The sequence below is a fragment of the Erythrolamprus reginae genome, chromosome Z, assembly GCF_031021105.1.
Source record: "Erythrolamprus reginae isolate rEryReg1 chromosome Z, rEryReg1.hap1, whole genome shotgun sequence".
Lineage (NCBI taxonomy): Eukaryota > Metazoa > Chordata > Lepidosauria > Squamata > Dipsadidae > Erythrolamprus > Erythrolamprus reginae.
The window spans coordinates 70,022,862-70,042,695 of NC_091963.1; the positions used below are offsets into that span (position 1 = coordinate 70,022,862).

The window sequence follows — 19,834 nt, forward strand, 5'->3', positions numbered from 1 at the left end:
TGTCGCTCTCTATTCTGACAACTTGTTGTCTTTTTGATAGCAACGCAGTTATCCAATCATGTAGGATTTCAGTTTTAGAAGTAGTTTGTCATTAACCACTGAGTTGAAGGCTTTGCAGAAGTCTATGTAAATTGCATCTATTGATTTGCCTTGGTCGAGATGTGTAGTCCATATATTTTTGCAGTGAATAAGTTGCATGTTACAAGATAATTTTTTTCTGGAGACAAATTGTTAGAGAGTAGGTTGTTAGTTTCTAAGTGGAGGGTAATTGATTGGTTTATGATTGTTTCCATGACTTTGCATGTGATGCAGCATAGAGAGATTGGTCTCAATTAGACTGGGATCTCCTTTTTGTCCCTCCCAAAAAGGTTTTTTTAAAAATTTCCTCCACCTTGACATACAAATTTTACAATTTTTACATATGTATATCTTTCAATATTACATACACATCTTTGTTTCATAAGTCAAAATCTTAATTAATTAATTATTTCACCCCCTTTTGACCAACACCAGTCTGCCCTCTACCTGTTCTTTCTAGCACATCCCCTTCTTCATCAAACCCTTTTCTCCTACCTCCTTTTCCTTCACTCCTCCTTGTCCTCTCTTTTCTTCTCTCTCTCTTACTGCTTCCTTCCTCAACTTCACTCACCTTCTCTTCCTCACTTTCTACTTCCTTTCCCACCTTTCAATGCCTTTCCAAGAGTGTTTTCCAACACAAAAAATAAAATAATACCTTAGCACACTGATGCTGTACTTTCAGTTTAAAATCTAGAACCACTATTGATTTTTATGCCTACAATAAAATATAATTTTATTGTAGGCATATATCCTCTAATTTCCACGCATAAAAAGGCTAATTTTGCCATCTGGCTTCTCCCTTCAATTGATATCAAATTTCTAACAGAGCTCTTTAATAACTCTTATCTTTACTTTCCCTAATATTTGTTGTTACCTATTCTTCCTAATTTCCAGGCCTATGGCTCCCTCCCCTTATCTCTTTTCCCCATATTTGTTTTCTTTTGTTCTCTCTTGTAGGGCAACTAAATGCCTCAACAATATTTTTATATAATTAGAACATGTCTTCTTATATTCATTATCATTGTAGATTTCCAGTTAGTCTTCATATTCTTGCCCTACATCAATTCTTTAACTCAAACATTATATACAGTAAGTTATAAATTTTCCATTCAAGCAACTTCTATTAAAAAGAGAAGAAGAAAAAAAGAAAAAGACTTTTTCATAAGTATAACTCCACAAATTAAACCTCTGCTAAACGGTGTCTTCCATGAATAATAATAATTTAAAAACAGTATATTTTTCTTAACATTGTATTGTGATGATCAAGTAAATCTTATTATTCATTTCAAGTTTCATAATTCATTCTAGTATTACATTTTTCACATTATCTTATCTTGGATAAATTAATCATTTGTATTGTAATGTAGTAAACATTCTTTTTTCTCTTCTAAAAGAGAGAAAAAAATAGCTTTGTATGTCTAACTTTGATATGTATAACTTTTTTTTCTTTTCTTTCTGAGGTATTATTTAAATATAAAAATGGAAGTATCCTTCTCTCTCCCCACCCTCTCTCTCTCTCTAGTCCTGAAAGATTTTTTAAATATTATGCTTAGTGGTTCAGCTATGGCTGTGGAGAGCTTTTTTAGGAGGTATGCACATATACTGTCAGGCCCAATTGATAGAGAAGGTTTTAGGTCATGTAGTGCTTTTTCAATGTTGTCTTCTGTGAAGTCTATTTGTGTTAATTGTTATGAGTGTTTGAGGTGCAAATAGGGAATTTTGGGGATGAGCCATTGCTGTTTACAAAGACTGAGCCAAAGAATGTGTTGAAGAGGTTAGCTTATAAAATCTTTGCTTCAGTAATATCAGAGCAACTAAAAACAGTTTTGAATGTTTTGATCCATTCTTATCAGAACAGTTTCCTTCCAAACTGACATATTATAAACAATACCAAAATGCTAATCGATGTGTTAGAATACTATGAGGCAAAATCAGAAAAACAATTAGCACTTCTTTTTATTGACGCACAGAAGGCCTTAGACAATGTAAAATGGAATTTTTTAGTGCAACAAATTAAACAAATGCAATTCGGAAATAAATTTATCAATATGATGGAAAACATCTACTCCCAACAATCAGCTATGATTTTAATTAATGGAGACAAGACGGAGAAAATAAATATTGAGAAAGGAGTCAGACAAGGTTGTACGATCTCTCCATTGTTATATATTCTTTATATTGAAATCATATTGAATAGAGTAAATCAAAATATTACAGGTCTAAAAATTAAGGATCAGCATTACAAAACACAAGTTTTTGCAGATGATATAGTCTATATTATTGAAAACCCATTAGTTTCTGGACTGAAGTTATTAAAGGAAATAAAAAACTTTGGAAAAGTAGCCAGGCTCAAGATTAATAAAGATAAAACAAAAATGTTAATTAAAAACTTGTCAAAAAAAACGTATCGAGGAGTTGGAAAAAAGCATGGGAATCAAATCGGCTAAAAAAGTCAAATACTTGGGAACTTGACTGTCAGCTAAATGTGCCTCAATAAAAGAAGATAATTACCAGAAATTATTAAATGATATTCAGAAGGAACTTATAAATTGTTCTAAACTACAATTATCCCTGTTAGGCAGAATCTCGGTAATTAAAATGAAGATACCCCCAAAGGTTCTTCACTTATTTCAAACAGCTCCAATTAGGAATGAACCAAAGTTTTACAAAGAATTAGACAAAGCAGTTAGGAAATTTATTTGAAATGGAAAAAAAATCTAGAATTAAATACAAACTCATGCAAGATGCAAAAATCAAGGAGGCATGGGCTTACCTGATTGGAAGCTATATTATCAATCTGCTATAGCTTTATGGTTAAAGGTTCGGGTAACATTGGCAAACAAGAGACTTTTAATTATTGAAGAACGTGACCTACAATATGGGTGGCACAAACACTTATGGAATAATGAATACAAATTACATAGATACTTCAGGAATCATTATATCAGAGGTATCTTAATCCAAAACCGGTCTGAAATTAGGAAGATTTTTTACTTCCAAATCCCTAAATGGTTTTCACCATTAGAAGCAGTAATGCAGCCAAACCTATTCTGTGTAAATAATACTATTATGTACAAAGAACTATTAACAGAACAAAATGAACTTAAACCTAGGGCAAAACTAGCGGAAGAGGGAGTAAACATTGACTGGTGGCCCTATTTCCAATTTACAAAATAAATATAAGATGGTTCTGGAAAAAATTGATTTTCAACCAAATGAGCAAGAAATTGACAAAGTTTTTGTAGGCCCAGAGGGAAAAACAATTTCAAGATTTTATAAATGTTTACTAAAAAACAAAATGGAGGAAGAAATAGTTAAAGAAGTTATGATTAAATGGGCCCAAAACGTAAGTCATGCAATTGAATTAGACAAATGGAAAAATCTTTGGAATTATAATTTGAAATTAACCATTTTTTCTGCGACTAAAGAAAGCCTTTACAAAATTTTCTGTCACTGGCATCATACCCCAGTTAGGCTGGCAAAAATTTACCAAGGAGTTTACCCAAATTGTATGTAAGCCAGGTACATACTTTCATATGTAGTGGTTCTGTCTGGAAGCCAGAACATACTGGAAAAATATGGAAATGGATAAAAGAAATTACATCAATAGAGATCAGATTTGAACCAGAAATATTTTTATTGGAAATGGTCGACATGAATATTAAAAATGATGATGAATACCTAATTATACATTTGATTACTGCCACAAGAATTTGTTTTGCTCAAAATTGGAAGAAGGACTCCATACCTACTAACATACATATCATAAATAAAATAATGGAATTGACTGAAATAAACAGGTTAACAATGCACATTAAAGAGAAAGAAGATACAATTTTCTATAACATTTGGGAGAAATGGTGTAATTGGCTATAAAAAGGATTTAAAAATAGGAATAACTAATTTATTTACACTTCAAAGAGGTGCTACTGTAAGATCGAAGATAAATAATTTTCCCTCATGAGTCAGACATGCTATAATATACATAAATCCTAATTGAACAAAATCGGATCTTTGAGATCCAGTAAGAGGTTTATTTTACAAACTGGAAAAATTGTTTTTGTAAAAATCAGTTCTTATCTTTTATTTTATTTTATGTTTATTTTAAAGAGATATAGAGTTAAATTAATAGAGCATGAAAAATTACTGATATGGATAACCGCAAATTTCTTAATCATGTTGTGGTCGCTGTTGGAAAATGGTTCTTTTATTTGTAGTCCATAAATTGTGGTTTTGCTGTTGCAAAATATGAGATCTAGGTAGTTGTTGAGTGTAGTATTGTTTGTTACTAGTTAGTCGAGTCCCAGATTGGTAACAGCATTGTAAAGAGTTGTATGGATGGGATCAGTCATACATTCATTTAAGGTCCAGTTAATGCAGGGTAGGTTGAGGTCTCCAAGAAAGATAAGGGAGTATGGGCAGGAGGATGCCTATGTTAGTGAAGTTAATTTATTTGCATGGGTGATGTTGTAGTCTGGGGCTCTGTAACAAAGCAGGTAGTGGAGTGTAGCATTTAGAGATAGGTCACAGACAATAGTTTTGGGGAAGGTGAGATCGTGTGTAACTTGAATGTTTTTTAGGTTTAATGTATTTTTGTAAAATATAGCTATTCCACCCCCTTTGCGGGATTCACGATCAGAGCGGAAGACAAGATAGTTTCTTATTGTGATGATGGAGTCGGGGAGGGATGCATCTAGCTATGTTTCACAGATAAAGATAATGTCAATGGTGTCAGTATCTAGTAGTAGTGGGAATTCAGACATCTTATTAATAATGCTTCTTGCACTGATTAGTTAGCATTTGAGATTAGTATTGGATTGGATTAAGAAAGTAAAGGGCACACTTCTTTTTTTTATATATATATTCAATGACAGTAGCAATGGCTCAGCAGTTAAATATGCCGAACTTATCAGCTGTTCAAGCTGGAATGCTGCATGAAGGTGTGAGCTTTCATTACTTGCCCCAGTGCTGGCCCACCCAGCAATTTGAAAGCATGCAAATGCAAGGCGGTAATTAGATACCACTTTGGTGGGAAGGTAATAGCTTTCTCTATACAGTCATGTACAGTCATGCTGGCCACATGACCATGGAAATGTCTTTAGACAACAGTAGCCCCTTTGGTTAAGAAATGGAGATTAATACCATTCCTTAGAATCAGGCACAACTGGACAGGGGAAAGCTTTACCTTTACCTGTATTCAATGAGAAAATCATGTTTACTTTGTTCTCAGATAAGTTTAATTGCAAATCTTCTATAACAGCATCTTCTAGAAAACAGACTATTTCTGATAAACACAGTACCACTGACATTGTTTATTCAATGTTAATGCAGTTCTTCTTTAAAAAAATAAAATATGAGCACTAATATCATGATTTCAGTTATTTAAAGATCTGTATAATTTTATAATTGTTTCTTTGTAAGATGTATTCCACAATTTTGTTACATATTAACAGATCTAAAGTAGCTCTGAAAATTAATGTACAGTAATTAAAACACTATATTAATATTAAAATCAAGAATTAAATTGTATAAGTTTTAAAAATCCTTAAATGACAGACATTGTAACAGTTAACAGCTAGGAAAACTCAATATAAAAACATTGTGTTTAAAAAAGGGTATCTAAAAATTTAAACATTGCAACTTAATATACTTATTACAGAGGAGAAAATCTCACAGGACAATACCTATAGATCAAGTTCATTTTTATATTTATCACCAATGGCAATATGTAAACTGTAACTGGAAGTATAGGATATCATCTGATGATTGTAAATGTCTATGAGGCTGATGTAACTAAAATATTTAAGGTATATGTAATTTAGGGTTTTGTTTTATTTTATAGACAAATTAATTAAGCTTGTTTCTTTTATTCCAGACAGGAGTATTATTTTAACCAGGGTGAGGTAAGGATCTCATTCTATTTTCTTCCAATTACCATTTACATTTATTCTGCACAGCACTGTCTTGTTTTAAAAATATTTATTTAAAATGTAATGGAATTATAGGGATTTTTTAAAAAGTTAATGTCAAATTAAAGGAATAAGAAAAAAAATAGGATAACCAGTTGTGTGTAGAGCAGTTTTTTATAATGCTAAATTACTACTTTGAGGCATATGAAATTAACAGTGTATTTAATTGTTTCTGTAGGGCTTAGTATGCATGATATATTTTTGTCATTTTTATATATATATATATATATATATATATATATTGTACTTGTTTTGTCAAGTACATATTGGTACACAAAGATATAATAATATTTGCATACATGATACTAGTAAAAGAGAAACATTAGGACAGGGGACGGAAGGTACTCTGGTGCACTTATGCATGTCCCTTACTGACCTCTTAGGAATCGGGGGAGGTGAACAGTGGATAGTCTAAGGGTAAAGTTTTGGGGGTTAGGTGATGATACTACAGAGTTTGGTAGTGAGTTCCATGCATCAACTACTCAGTTACTAAAGTCATATTTCCTGCAGTCGAGTTTAGAGCAATTTACTTTAAGTTTGTATCTGTTGGGTGCTTGTGTGTTGTTGTGGTTGAAGTTGAAGAAGTCATTGACAGGAAGGACATTGTAGCAGATGATTTTATGGGCTATGCTTCGTATTTAAGGTGATGTAGTTCTGAGCTTTCTAAACCTAAGATTATCAATCTAGTTGCGTAGGTTATTCTGTTGCAAGTGGAGGAGTGGAGGGCTCTTCTAGTAAGGTATCTCTGGACATTTTCTAGAGTGTTTGTCTGAAATGTGTGGGTTCCAGATAGATTAGCTGTATTTAAGGATTGGTCTGGCAAAGGTTTTGTATGCTCTGGTTAGTAGTGTGAGAGTACCAGAGCAGAAGCTAAATAGGATTAGATTAGCAATTCTTTTCAGCGATGTTGTTGCAGTAGGCTTTGATATGAGTATTCCAAGGTCTTTTATGGAGTGAGGGTTGTCTATAAGGTCTTGTTTATTCAGCTTGTATTTGATGTTCTTATTCTTTTTGCCAATATGTAGGACAGAGCATTTTTTGGTTGAGATTTGGAGTTGCCAGATGTTGGACCATTCAGAAACAAAGTCAAGGTCTTTCTGGAGAGTAGTTGTGTTATCTGTGGTGTTGAAAAGTTTTACACCGTCGATGAAGAGAACGCAGTCGCTTGTAAAGTGATCGTAAAGTTCATTTATACAGAATATGAAGAGTGTTGGTCCAGGTACGCTGCCTTGGGGTATACCGCTCTTAACCAGAACAGCATTAGGGTGCTACCTATTGTGACAACTTGTTTCTGTTTGATAGGAACGCAGTTATCCAACTATGGAGGGATCCTAAGATGCTATAGGATTTGACTTTTAGAAGTAGTTTGTGGTTCATGACCACTGAGTTGAAGGCTTTACAGAAGTCAATGTAAATTGCATCTATTGATTTGCTCTGATCGAGATGTGTAATTCATATGTTTTTGCATTGAAGGTGTTTGCAAGTTGCAAGATAATTTTTTTTCTGAAACCAAATAGTTTTTTAGAGAGTAGATTGTTAGTTTCTAGGTAGAGGATAATTGATTGGTTTGTGATTGATTCCATGGCTTTGCATGTGATGCAGCAAAGTGAGATTGGTCTATAGTTTTCAACTAGACTTGGATCTCCTTTTTTGAAGATGGGGATGACCATTGCTTGCAACCATAGCTTTGGTAGTGAACTGGTCCTGAATGATTTTTCAAAGATTATGCTTAGTGGTTCAGCTATGGCTGTGGAGAGCTTTTTTAGGAAGTATGCACATAGACCATCAGGACTAATTGATAGAGAAAGTTTAAGGTCACGTAGTGCTTTCCCAACATTGTCTTCTGTGAAGTCTATTTGGATTAAGTCGTTTTGAGTGTTTAAGGTGCAATTAGTGAATTTTGGGGATGAGCTATTGCTGTTTACAAAGACTGAGCCAAAGAATGTATTGAAGAGGTTAGCTTTGGTTGATTCATCATATATCCTTGCACCTCTTTTCTACAAATTTTATTTGTTATATAAAATACATAGAAAGAATAAAAATGGACATTAATGGAAGTAAACAGTGAGGGTGTGTGTCAGATATAAGAGGAAAACAAAAGGGGAAGGGGGAAAGGGGGCATTGGCTTCCGATTCTTCTTAGCATAGTAAAACCATTCCGAACTCTATGTATGTATGCATTTATTTATTCAATTTCTGTGCCACCCTTCTCCTGAGACTCGGGGCAGCTTGCAACATGTTAGAAATCTAATAAAATTACATTCTAAAAATCCCTAAAAATTAGACAACCAGATTCAGACGTCATACATCCTACATTCATTCATTGGGCGGAGCAAGATATCAAAGTTTCAATTGCCCCAAGCCTGCCAGCAGAGATGGATGTTTAAAGCTTTAGGGAAGGCAAGGAGACTGGGAGCAGTGTGGATCTCTGGGGGGAGCTCGTTCCATAGGGCCAGGGCCACCACAGAAAAGGCTCTTCCCCTAGGTCCCATCAAATGACACTGTCTGGGTGTCGGGACATAGAGAAGGCCAGCTCTGTGAGACCTAACCAGCCTCTGAGATATATTTTATACATAAATATATAACTAACGATTTCCATAATGACAAATTGTTCTGATCAACAAAGACAAAGATTCATTTTTTATCACAACTACAAATTCCAAAAGTTATATCCAAATGAGAATATATTTTCCTATTTGAATAAAATAATTAATTTAACCATTCCTGCTTTATATCAAAAAAGAATCACACACATACAAACTCACACACCCATATATCATACATTCATATAGGCCTTTTTATCACAAAATCTGGAGAGGGGCGGCATACAAATCCAATAAATAAATAAATAAACCCTGTTAATATCCTTAAAGGAAATATCCCAAATTTGTATTTTTTCTCAAAGCTCTTCTTTCAGTTGTGTTCAGAGGTTTATATATAAAAAATAATAGTGGAAGCTAATATCAGGTTCTTCCAAAAATGCAATGAACTCTTCTGTATTTTCAGCTACTTGTGAAGTTGTCTTGGTAATTTGGTAACATTCTCCACATGTTTACATCTTAGTTGTGACTAAAGAGATACTCTTTTATTTATTTATTTTTTTAAAAATTATTTAAACTTTTATTGTTAAAAAAAAAAAATCATATAATTTTTATTACATATCCAATACAGTTTCATTTTGCATATTAAGATTACAAATCATATCTCTTTGTCTTAAGCAAACTATATACATTTCCATGAATTAATAAAGCCTATGATGTTATTATATTTAACTTTCTTAAATGTACACTTATACTTTATATTGATATATTCAATTTTTATTGCGGATCCATTCATGCCATTTTTTTCATATCTCTTTGGTTTCTTTGATTCTGCTCCTTTGATTGCCTTTGTCATTTCATCCATTTTAGCGCATTTATACACTTTCTCAATAATTAGGTTTTTGGACAGGATTTGTTCCTTTTTCCACAATTGGGCTATTGAAATTCTGACTGTGGTAATTATATGTGTCATAATATAAAGTTTTTGCTTGGGGTAATTTTGTTTCCAGATCCCTAAAAGCATGCCTTCAGGTGAATATTCAATTTCATCTTCCACAATTTCAGTAAGCCACTTATGTATAGTTTTCCATAGACTTTGAATCTTAGAGCAGCACCACCATATATGAAAAAAGGTTCCCTGGTGTTTCTTACATTTCCAACAGGTATCTTTAAGCTTTGAGGATTGATAAGAGGAAGAAGTTGATAGCCAGAAACAGATAACCGCCACGAGTTATCTGAAACCGACCGGACAAAGCAAGACAGACTAAACAAACAACAAGGCTCCGGAGACTCTGACCGTGAGTAATTCCGACTGAAATCCGCCAGCTGACTACCAGCTTATAACAACTAAATCGCCAGATCCTCGCACAGTCACTTTCTGTGACTTTCTTTTTCTGCGTAGAGCACCCAAATCCATCAAAACCGAGCCAGCAAACCGATCCCTAGCTGAGTCAGCCAAGCAGATCCTCATCCAAGTCGTACCTCAGTCATTCACTCTCACCCAAATCTCCCACCACCATCAGCCGACTACCAGCTAATAACTACTTTCCTTACAGAGACATTTCCCGTGCTGAGCCTGCAGCTTCTGGTGAAGGGCATAGCCCAGCCAGCAGCCTGATCCCTAACTGAGCCAGCCGAGCTAATAGCCAGTTGAGCTGCCAGCCGAACAGTCTCTGTGCTGAGCCTGGAGCCAAAGCAAAATGAGCCTGCAGCCGAACCGATTCACAGCTGACAAGTCTCTGTTCTGTGCCTGCTTCCTAAGTAAAAACGCAAAGCCCAGCCAAGCTCAGCCTGCAGCCATTAGCAACAGCAGCAACAAGTTTTTTTTAAAAAAGTTTTTTTTTAAAAAAAGTTTTTTTAAAAAGTGCAACCTTTTAACAGAGCCAGGAGTTCCAATACCTGAGCAAGGACCCCGTGAGCACTTTGTCACAGGGGAAGGCAGAAGCATTCCCAAACCGTGACTGCTCTGAAGCCCCGTTTCCTCCCTGATATACACAAAGTAAGAATTAACAGTAAAAGGAAAGCTCCTACTCTGCAAACACCCAGACGGTGCTAGGAGCCGGTAGGAGCTAAAATACTCTAACAAAAGGAATAAACAAACCAACTTTATTAACAAAGAATCACTTTCAACCCAACAGTACATTCTCTGATTTTCCATCATTATATAGTTCCTCCAAACATCTTGCCACAGATCTATAAGCATTTCAAAGGGGTTCCAAGGCTTTCAAAGCATCCTCTGGTAGTAAACAGCCATTTCCTGCTTTCCTGCCCTAAAAATTCCATTGCCTCCCCCTCAACTCATTACACCATAAAAAAATAAAGCTGCAAACACAATGCTCCAAATCCCCGAGAACAGTCATGCCGGGGGGAAAAAATCTTCAAAATGTCAAAATCTTCAGTCAAAAGATCCAAGCAGCAATCCCTGTTTTATATGCAACGACACTATAAATGATTTTGATAAATACACCAAATGTCAAACCTGCAAAAATTCTGCACACCACCCTTGCCTAAACATAACTGACCATATAGCCACCTTTCTCCATGGAAACTCCTCATTCTTCTACCTCTGTTCTACCTGTGCCCCAAAATTAGAGACCCTCAATAGCATTTCTGAAGATATCAATACACTGAAAACAAAAGTAGAGATTCTCAATAGCATTTCTGAAGATATCAACACATTGAAAACAACCTTCAAAACACATCAAACATTCATTGAAAACACAGAGCCACGCCTACTATTCATGGAAAAAGATATTCAGGCACTGTTAAATGCTAAACCTCCAAACCCAATTTCCTCTACCACTCCACCTCCACGTGTCTACACCTCAACAAGTCTACCTCAACCACCAACCATAACACAAAGACAGTCCAATTCTTCTCCAGACATCCCTACTCTTGTCAAAGATGCAATGGAGAGAGACAAAAAAGTCGAAATGCCATCCTCTTTGGCGTTGAAGAAAATGATGAACCTGATATAACAAAAATACAGAACATTATCCGTCAACAACAATCACTCTCTCAGTCATTTACCCCAGAAGATATATTAGAAGTTTCCAGAAATGGACAAGAGCACAAGTTCAGTGATGACACAGTGGCACCACGATTCTGCTGAATTGTCTGCAAAAATGAACCTGCAAAACAGCTTTTTATCAAAACCATTAATGACATAGCCAGAAACAACATCAGTTTCAACAAACTCAAATCCAGACCAGACCTTTCACTACTTCAATGCATCCGCTCCCCTGAACTAAGGGCGGAACAAAAGAGACGCCTTGACCTGGGTAAAACTATACATCGACTATCGCACAGAATGCATCAATTCCAGGACCCAAAATCCTCCCTACATCTTCCAGCCTAACATCTCTCATCAACCATCCTACTTCTTCCAACCGACCATCTCACAACAACAAATTGACACTTACCAACCAGAACTACAACAACAAAAACAAAATGTCATCCCTAACACCACAACAAAGACTAGGAAAGTGCGCCCCTTATTACCTCTAACCAACACAAAACCTACTCCCAACACAAAACCGATCTCAAATGCAAATTTTTAAATGCTAGAAGTATAGTCAATAAGATGTCAGAATTCCTCCTCCTTCTTGACTCCTCTGTCTTTCATATTATCTTTGTCTGTGAAACATGGTTTAATGCATCCTACCCAGACTCCATTATTACAACAAGGAACTATCTTGTCTCTCGTTATGACCGTGAATCCCGCAGAGGAGGTGGGGTAGCTATATTTTACAAAAATCTAAACATAAAATATCAAAGTTGCGCAGGATCTATTACTCCCTGAAACTATTGTCTGTAATCTATCCCTAAATACCACAATTCTCTTCCTACTCTGCTACAGAGCTCCTGACCATGACATCGCACATGCAAACAAATTATCAGCACTACTAACATTGGCTACCCACTGCCCATACCCTATCATCTTCCTTGGTGACCTCAACCTACCACACATTAACTGGCCATTAAATGAATGTAGCACGGAACCTATCCACTCTACTATATATAACACAGTCACCATTCTGGGACTTAACCAACTAGTAAGTGACAATATTAGATTAGATAAGTGTCTGGATCTTATCTTCTGCAACAGCAAAAGTACAATATATGGCTTACAAATAAAAGAGCCTTTTTCCAATAGTGACCACAGCATGATAAACTTCAGTCTCAACCTAAGCCACACTAAGATCCACCCAAATAGACTTCCGGTCTGGACCGGGGCTGCCGCGGAGGCTTTGGGACAGAGCTCTGTCCCCGAAGCCCTTTACCCCTCCAAAGGTCGCTCCCAGCGATCGGATCGGGCCCGGATGGACCGATCCTAGAAAAGGGAGTTCCCCTGTCCTCGAGGGGCCGTCTCCGAGGTCCCGTAGTAGACAGGACCACCCCGCGGCTTTGGAGTGCGGAAACCGAGCCTCCTACGAGGTATCGCCCATAGCAGCCTGACCACACCAGTGGGAAGCGAAGAAGAACAAAGAAGGAGAAATAAACTTGATCTTACCATTGCAGGAAAAAGGAGACATCAGAAAAGAAGAACCTAAGGTACAAATTCATCTATACAAAAAAAAATTTTTTTTGGAAAGGAAGAATAAGATAAACTGCAAAATATAAGTAAGGCGAAAAGGAAAGTTTGTAAGGAAAAGAATCATATCCCTACGCCAACAAGGCTCTACGGCCGGAACTAGTTTCTTTACACTTTCGTTTCTCTGATACCAGAAGGAGAATTAATTTTCTAAGATTTAAAGACCAGAAAGAATAGATCCCACCCATGCAGAGGCTTCGAGGGGGTGAGAACTCAAGATTTTAAGATTTTAAGATTTCTGAACTTTGGAAGGCTGTGAGAAGAAATGAGGCTGGAAACTTAGACTCTTTTTTTCTGCAGCGGAAGGATTACGAACTACGTCTTTTTTTCTTTTCTCTTTTTCTTTCCGGAGAGAATAAAAGAACTAAAAGAAAAAAACTTAAACAAAACTGGTGAATTAATGAATTTCCCTACTGTTTGATTTTTCTGCCCCCTGCATATTTACTTCTACTTCTACTTTCATCAATTTGAAATACTTGTGATATTATTAGCATTTTTGTTTGAAGGAAAGAGGAAAAGGGGAAAGGTTTTTCTTTTTCTTTTCCCTTTACCTACTACTTATGTCACTCGGGGGGTTACTTCTTTAAAACGGATTTACTGGATTACAATTTGGGACTGGATTACAAGTAATTATCTTAACACAGACCGACTACTGGATTGGATTGGACTATAAATACTACAAACATAAGTATTACACTTGATCTGAAGGATTAATTGTGTTTATTTTATTTTATTTCGCTTTGGAGTTTGGAATATATATATATATATTCTTTTTTTCTCTTCCCCCGGGACTAATTTGCAGTATCATAAACTGGAGATTGACGGACTTTAGAAGAAAATTTTTACATTCAATTCGTAATTAACAAGAGACCCTCTTTATTCTGGTATAAGTATAATATTGATATATTAGTTTTTCTCCTTTTTTTCTTTGGCTCTTTATAATATATTGATTGGGAGATCTTATTATTGTATTATTATCAAAATAATGAATTGCTAATAACCTCCTTTTCTTCCCCTCCCTTTGATGTGGTGCCTTTTTGATTCTTAATTGTCTTTTCAATATACTTTTTTTTTTGTATAAAATTTTGATAATCATTTTGCTATAAATTTGAATAGATGATTTAAGAAAATTAATTAAGGGAATGTTAGAGAGAACAATTTATTTCTTCCTCCCTAGATTTTATTGAGTGTTTAAGATATTTATTTATTTATTTATTTATTTATTTATTTATTTATTTATTGGATTTGTATGCCGCCCCTCTCCAGAGACTCGGGGCGGCTAACAGCGACAATAAAACAGTGTACAATAGTAATTTGGTATTGATGATTAAAAATCAATTAATATAAAAACCAAACATACATACATACATACCATGCATAGAATTGTAAAGGCCTAGGGGGAAAGAAGATCTCAATTCCCCCATGCCTGGCGGCAGAGGTGGGTTTTAAGTTGTTTACGAAAGGCAAGGAGGGTGGGGGCAGTTCTAATCTCTGGGGGGAGTTGGTTCCAGAGGGCCGGGGCCGCCACAGAGAAGGCTCTTCCCCTGGGTCCCGCCAGGCGACATTGCTTAGTTGACGGGACCCGGAGAAGATCCACTCTGTGGGACCTAACTGGTCGCTGGGATTCGTGCAGCAGAAGGCGGTCCCTGAGGTAATCTGGTCCGGTGCCATGAAGGGCTTTATAGGTCATAACCAACACTTTGAATTGTGACCGGAAACTGATCGGCAACCAATGCAGATTGCGGAGTGTTGGTGTAACATGGGCATATTTGGGAAAGCCCATGATTGCTCTCGCAGCTGCATTCTGCACGATCTGAAGTTTCCGAACATTTTTCAAAGGTAGCCCCATGTAGAGAGCGTTACAGTAGTCAAGCCTCGAGGTGATGAGGGCATGAGTGACCGTGAGCAGTGACTCCCGGTCCAAGTAGGGTCGCAACTGGTGCACCAGGCGAACCTGGGCAAACGCCCCCCTCGCCACAGCTGAAAGATGTTTCTCTAATGTGAGCTGTGGATCGAGGAGGACGCCCAAGTTGCGAACCTTCTCTGAGGGGGCCAGTGATTCTCCCCCCAGGGTAATGGACGGACAGATGGAGTTGTCCTTGGGAGGTAAGATCCACAGCCACTCCGTCTTGTCTGGGTTGAGTTTGAGCTTGTTGACACTCATCCAGGCCCTAACATCCTCCAGGCACCGGCCCATCACTTCCACTGCTTCGTTGGCTGGACATGGGGTGGAGATGTATAACTGGGTATCATCGGCGTATTGATGATACCTCACCCCATGCCCTTGGATGATCTCACCTAGCGGTTTCATGTAGATATTAAATAGCAGGGGGGAGAGGACCGACCCCTGAGGCACCCCACAAGGGAGAGACCTAGAGGTCGACCTCTGATCCCCTACTAACACCGACTGCGACTGACCAGAGAGGTATGAAGAGAACCACTGAAGAACAGTGCCTCCCACTCCCAACCCCTCTAGTCGGTGCAGAAGGATACCATGGTCGATGGTATTGAAAGCCGCTGAGAGGTCAAGAAGCACCAGGACAGAGGACAAGCCCCTGTCCTGGGCCCGCCAGAGATCATCCATCAACGCGACCAAAGCAGTTTCCGTGCTGTAGCCGGGCCTGAATCCAGACTGTTGAGGACCTAGATAATCGGCTTCTTCCAAGGACCGCTGGAGCTGAAGTGCCACCACTTTCTCAACAACCTTCCCCATAAAGGGAAGGTTGGAGACTGGACGGTAGTTATTGAGTATGGCTGGGTCCAGGGAAGGCTTCTTGAGGAGGGGGCGCACAAGTGCCTCCTTATAAGGAGCCGGAAAGGACCCACTCCCCAAGGAGGCGTTGACAATCTCCCGGACCCAGCTCCGTGTCACCTCTCGACTGACCGAAACCAACCAAGAGGGACACGGATCCAGTAGACAGGTGGCGGAACACACAGCTCCAATGGCCTTGTCCACTTCCTTAGGTGTCACTAAGTCAAACTTCTCCCAGACAGATGGACAAAGACGTTTAGCCCCAGTCACCTCGACTGACTCGTTGTCAGTTGACTCTGTTTTACAATTGGAGTCGAGATCCGCTCGAATCCGAGCAATTTTATCAGCGAAAAACGTGTTAAAATCCTCGGCACTACTCTGCAAGGGCTCCCTAACTCCCCCCTGGTTAAGAAGGGAGCGGGTTACCCTAAACAGAGCGGCCGGGTGGGATTCCGCTGATGCAATCAAGGTGGCATGATACGCGCATCTTGCTGCCCTGAGTGCCACTTTGTAAGTCATAATATGAGCTCTTACAAGTGTTCGATCGGATTCGGACTTACTCTTCCTCCATCGCTTCTCTAGACGTCTCTTCTGGCGTTTCAACTCCCGGAGCTCCTCGTTGAACCATGGAGCTCTACGGGGTCTAGTGCCGCGGAGAGGTCGCAGCGGTGCAATTCGGTCAAGGGCCTCCGCTGCAGCCTTGTTCCAGGCCTCAGCCAGAGACTCTGCCGAATTGTGGACGAGTGCATCTGGAAGATCCCCAAGCGCCTTCTGAAAGCCTTCTGGATCCATCAGGCGCCTGGGGCGGAACAACTTAATCGGTTCCGCCTCCCTGCGAGGGAGGATTGGAGCCAGGAAGTCAAGCCGCAGTAGAAAATGGTCTGACCATGACAAAGGCAATACTTCTAAGCCCCTTAATCTCAGACCATTACTCAGTTGCTCAGAGAGGAATACCATGTCAGGTGCGTGCCCTCCCTTATGAGTTGGACCCTGCACTACTTGAGTCAGGTCCATGGCTGACATGGTGGCCATGAACTCCTGTGCCAGCCCAGAGGATCCGCCGAGCGACGGCAGGTTGAGGTCCCCCAAGACCATAAGCCTAGGGAACCTCACCGCCAGCCCGGCCACCTCCTCCAGCAGCATTTGCTTTTTCCCTTTTTTATTGTGTAGTGACTAATAAGTATATTGATTGATAAGTACAAAATAAGCTGTTGTTCTTTCTTTTTTTTCTCTTTTTTTCTCTTTTCTTTTTCCCCTTTGACTATTTCTTTAGTATTTTGGTTTGAACATTGTATTTATAGATTTTAAAATTAGATTTTAAGATTCCACTTTGGTTGAATTATTGGTGTTGAAATTTCTTTATAATTAAGGTGATTAGTAATTAATTCAGTATCAATTTATGAAATTTTTAACTGACTTTGAGTTTATTGGATTTTAGTAAAATGTTAGTAAATTTTTTAAAATAAGATTTTAAAATACGATGTCGAGTACTTCCACATATACAAAGACAATTAAAAAGCAAACATTAACTTCATCAACATCCCCACAAGTCTCTCCTCTGGCATCACCTGTACATCAAAGCGTAACCGCAAGTATGTCTGCTAAAGAAAAAGAGAAAGCACAAGCACAACCATCACTTCAGACGATCCAAGAAACGTTAAATGCAATGAAGGACTTTATGTTAAAATCTCAAAATGATGCTAATCAACAACGTGAAGAATTAAAGGCTGAAACTGCAGAATTAAAAGTAGACATTGGTGTGATGAAAGCTGATACAGGTGAGATGAAAGTGAAGATGAAAGAAGTGGATGAGAAAATGAGCGAAATACAACAGACACTAAAAGAAAATGAACAAAGAATTAAGAATGCTGAAGCGAAGATCGACAAAGTTGAACAAAGAATGGACGCCTATGAAGGCAAAACAGACTCTTTTAAAAAAAGATATGAAGAATCCATCACACATCTAGAAATACAACGGGCTTTCTACGGTTTGAGATTCCAGAACATAACTGAAGAAAAAGAAGATTTACAAACTAAGATGGCGGAAATAATTGGAGGCATTTTACAGATGGATCCTACAGAACTATCAAAAGAGATAGATGAAGTCTTCAGAGTCCAAACTAGCTATGTCCGAAGGAATAACCTACCGAGAGAGGTACATATCAAATTTGCGAGGAAGACCATAAGAGATGACATTTTGAGATGGACAAGAAATGAAAAATTACAAGACAAAGGAAAAGAAATAACTGTACTGAAGCAAGTCCCAAGGAGAGTGAGAGAAAGCAGGAGGGACTACTATTTTTTAACCAAAATCCTAATTAAAGAAAGCATTACCTTCCGTTGGCTTGTACCTGAGGGACTTTCTCTGTACTGGCAGGCAGAAAGAGTGAAAATAGAAAACATTGAACAAGCCAGAAAATTTTATGAAACAAGTGGAATCCGTAATCTTGAGCAACCAAGCAGAGCAATAACCATAAGGAGAGAAGAAAGCGAGCAGCACCACCCAGGGGAGCGAGGAGGAGCAAGGAGCACGTAGAAAACAACCACAGCGCGAATCTAAAGATCCGAAGCAATATTACAAATGACAGTACCAGGAGATTTGAAAATCTTCTCAGTAAACATGAATGGACTTAATGAACTGAGGAAAAGGAATCAAATATTTTCTAAACTCAAAAAACAAAAAGCACAAATTAAGAAGACAAATAGAAAATTACTACTAAATTCTAAAATTGGGAATACGTATACAAGTTTGGCAAACCAAAAAAAAAGAGGTATTGCAATATACGTTGAAAATTCAATAAACTCCAAACAATTATATGCAAATCAGGAGGGAACATTTTTAATTGTACAGGTAAATACTGATGCAAAACCCCTTGTTATTGTTTCCTTTTATGCCCCAAATGAAAACCAAATGAACTTTTACAAACAATTACACCAAAAAATAAATGAACTAAATATTGAAAATATGATAATAATTTGGGACTTCAATGCCATTTCAGATAGGTTACTAGATCATTCAGGGAAGAAAAAAGATAAGAAAAAGAAAAGTATCTTACCTACTACTTTTCAGAAAATGAGATCAGAGCTATTATTAAACAATATTTGGAGGGAAAGACATCCTTTAACAAGGCAATACACATTCCACTCTAATCCCCACAAAATTTGGACTAGAATAGATATGGCCTGGGCTTCTAAAACAACTGCAGAACAAATTAGAGAAATTGAGATAGATACTAATACTTGGGCTGACCATAGCCCTATAGTGATATATTGGAAGAATAAAAAGAGACAGATAAATTGGCAGATGAATAGGAATATTATAAGAGATAAACAATATAAAGAATGGATAGAAAAAGAATTAGAAATCTTTTTTAAATATAATAAAAATTCAGAGACCTCTTTTCAAAATTTGTGGGATACAGCTAAAGCATATATTAGAGGATTAATGATCTCTTATACAGTAAAGAAAAATAAAGAACAAATGATAGAATATGAACAACTGACTAGTGAGTTGAAACAACTTGAGCTAGTATTTCAACATAATACTAGAGACTACGAGATTAAGAGAAAAATGGATTTAACTAAGCATAAAATAAAACTTATTGAACAAAAGCGAATAGCAGAAAAGATTAAAAGGGCCAAAACAGCAGTATTTTGAACATGCTAACAAACCAGGAAGATGGCTCGCATATAAACTAAGAAAGTATAGACAATCAAAAATAATTAAAGAACTAGTAGATGACAAACATATTAAAAATATAGAAGTGAGGAAAAAGCAAAAATAGTACAAGACTTTTACAAAGAACTACATAAGAAAGAAGATATTAAAGAAGATGAGATCTTTAGGTATTTAAATTCATTAGATTTACCACAACTAACGGAAGAACAACAAACAAGGTTAG

General features: G+C 37.3%; 1 protein-coding gene across 2 annotated transcripts in view; it reads left to right on the forward strand.

The window, feature by feature from the left end:
- Positions 1-19,834, forward strand: part of DPY19L1 (dpy-19 like C-mannosyltransferase 1) — a 344,645-nt gene that overhangs the window by 245,421 nt on the left and 79,390 nt on the right. Inside the window, exons 18-19 of one of the 2 annotated variants that reach the window (XR_011556928.1) lie at positions 5,954-5,981; positions 9,750-9,884. Coding sequence is in view for 1 of the 2 variants with exons in the window: in XM_070729287.1 (XP_070585388.1) it covers positions 5,954-5,981 (28 nt within the window). In the remaining variant the exon portion in view is untranslated. The remainder of the gene's footprint in view (positions 1-5,953; positions 5,982-9,749; positions 9,885-19,834) is intronic. The other variant, XM_070729287.1, reaches the window with a different exon arrangement.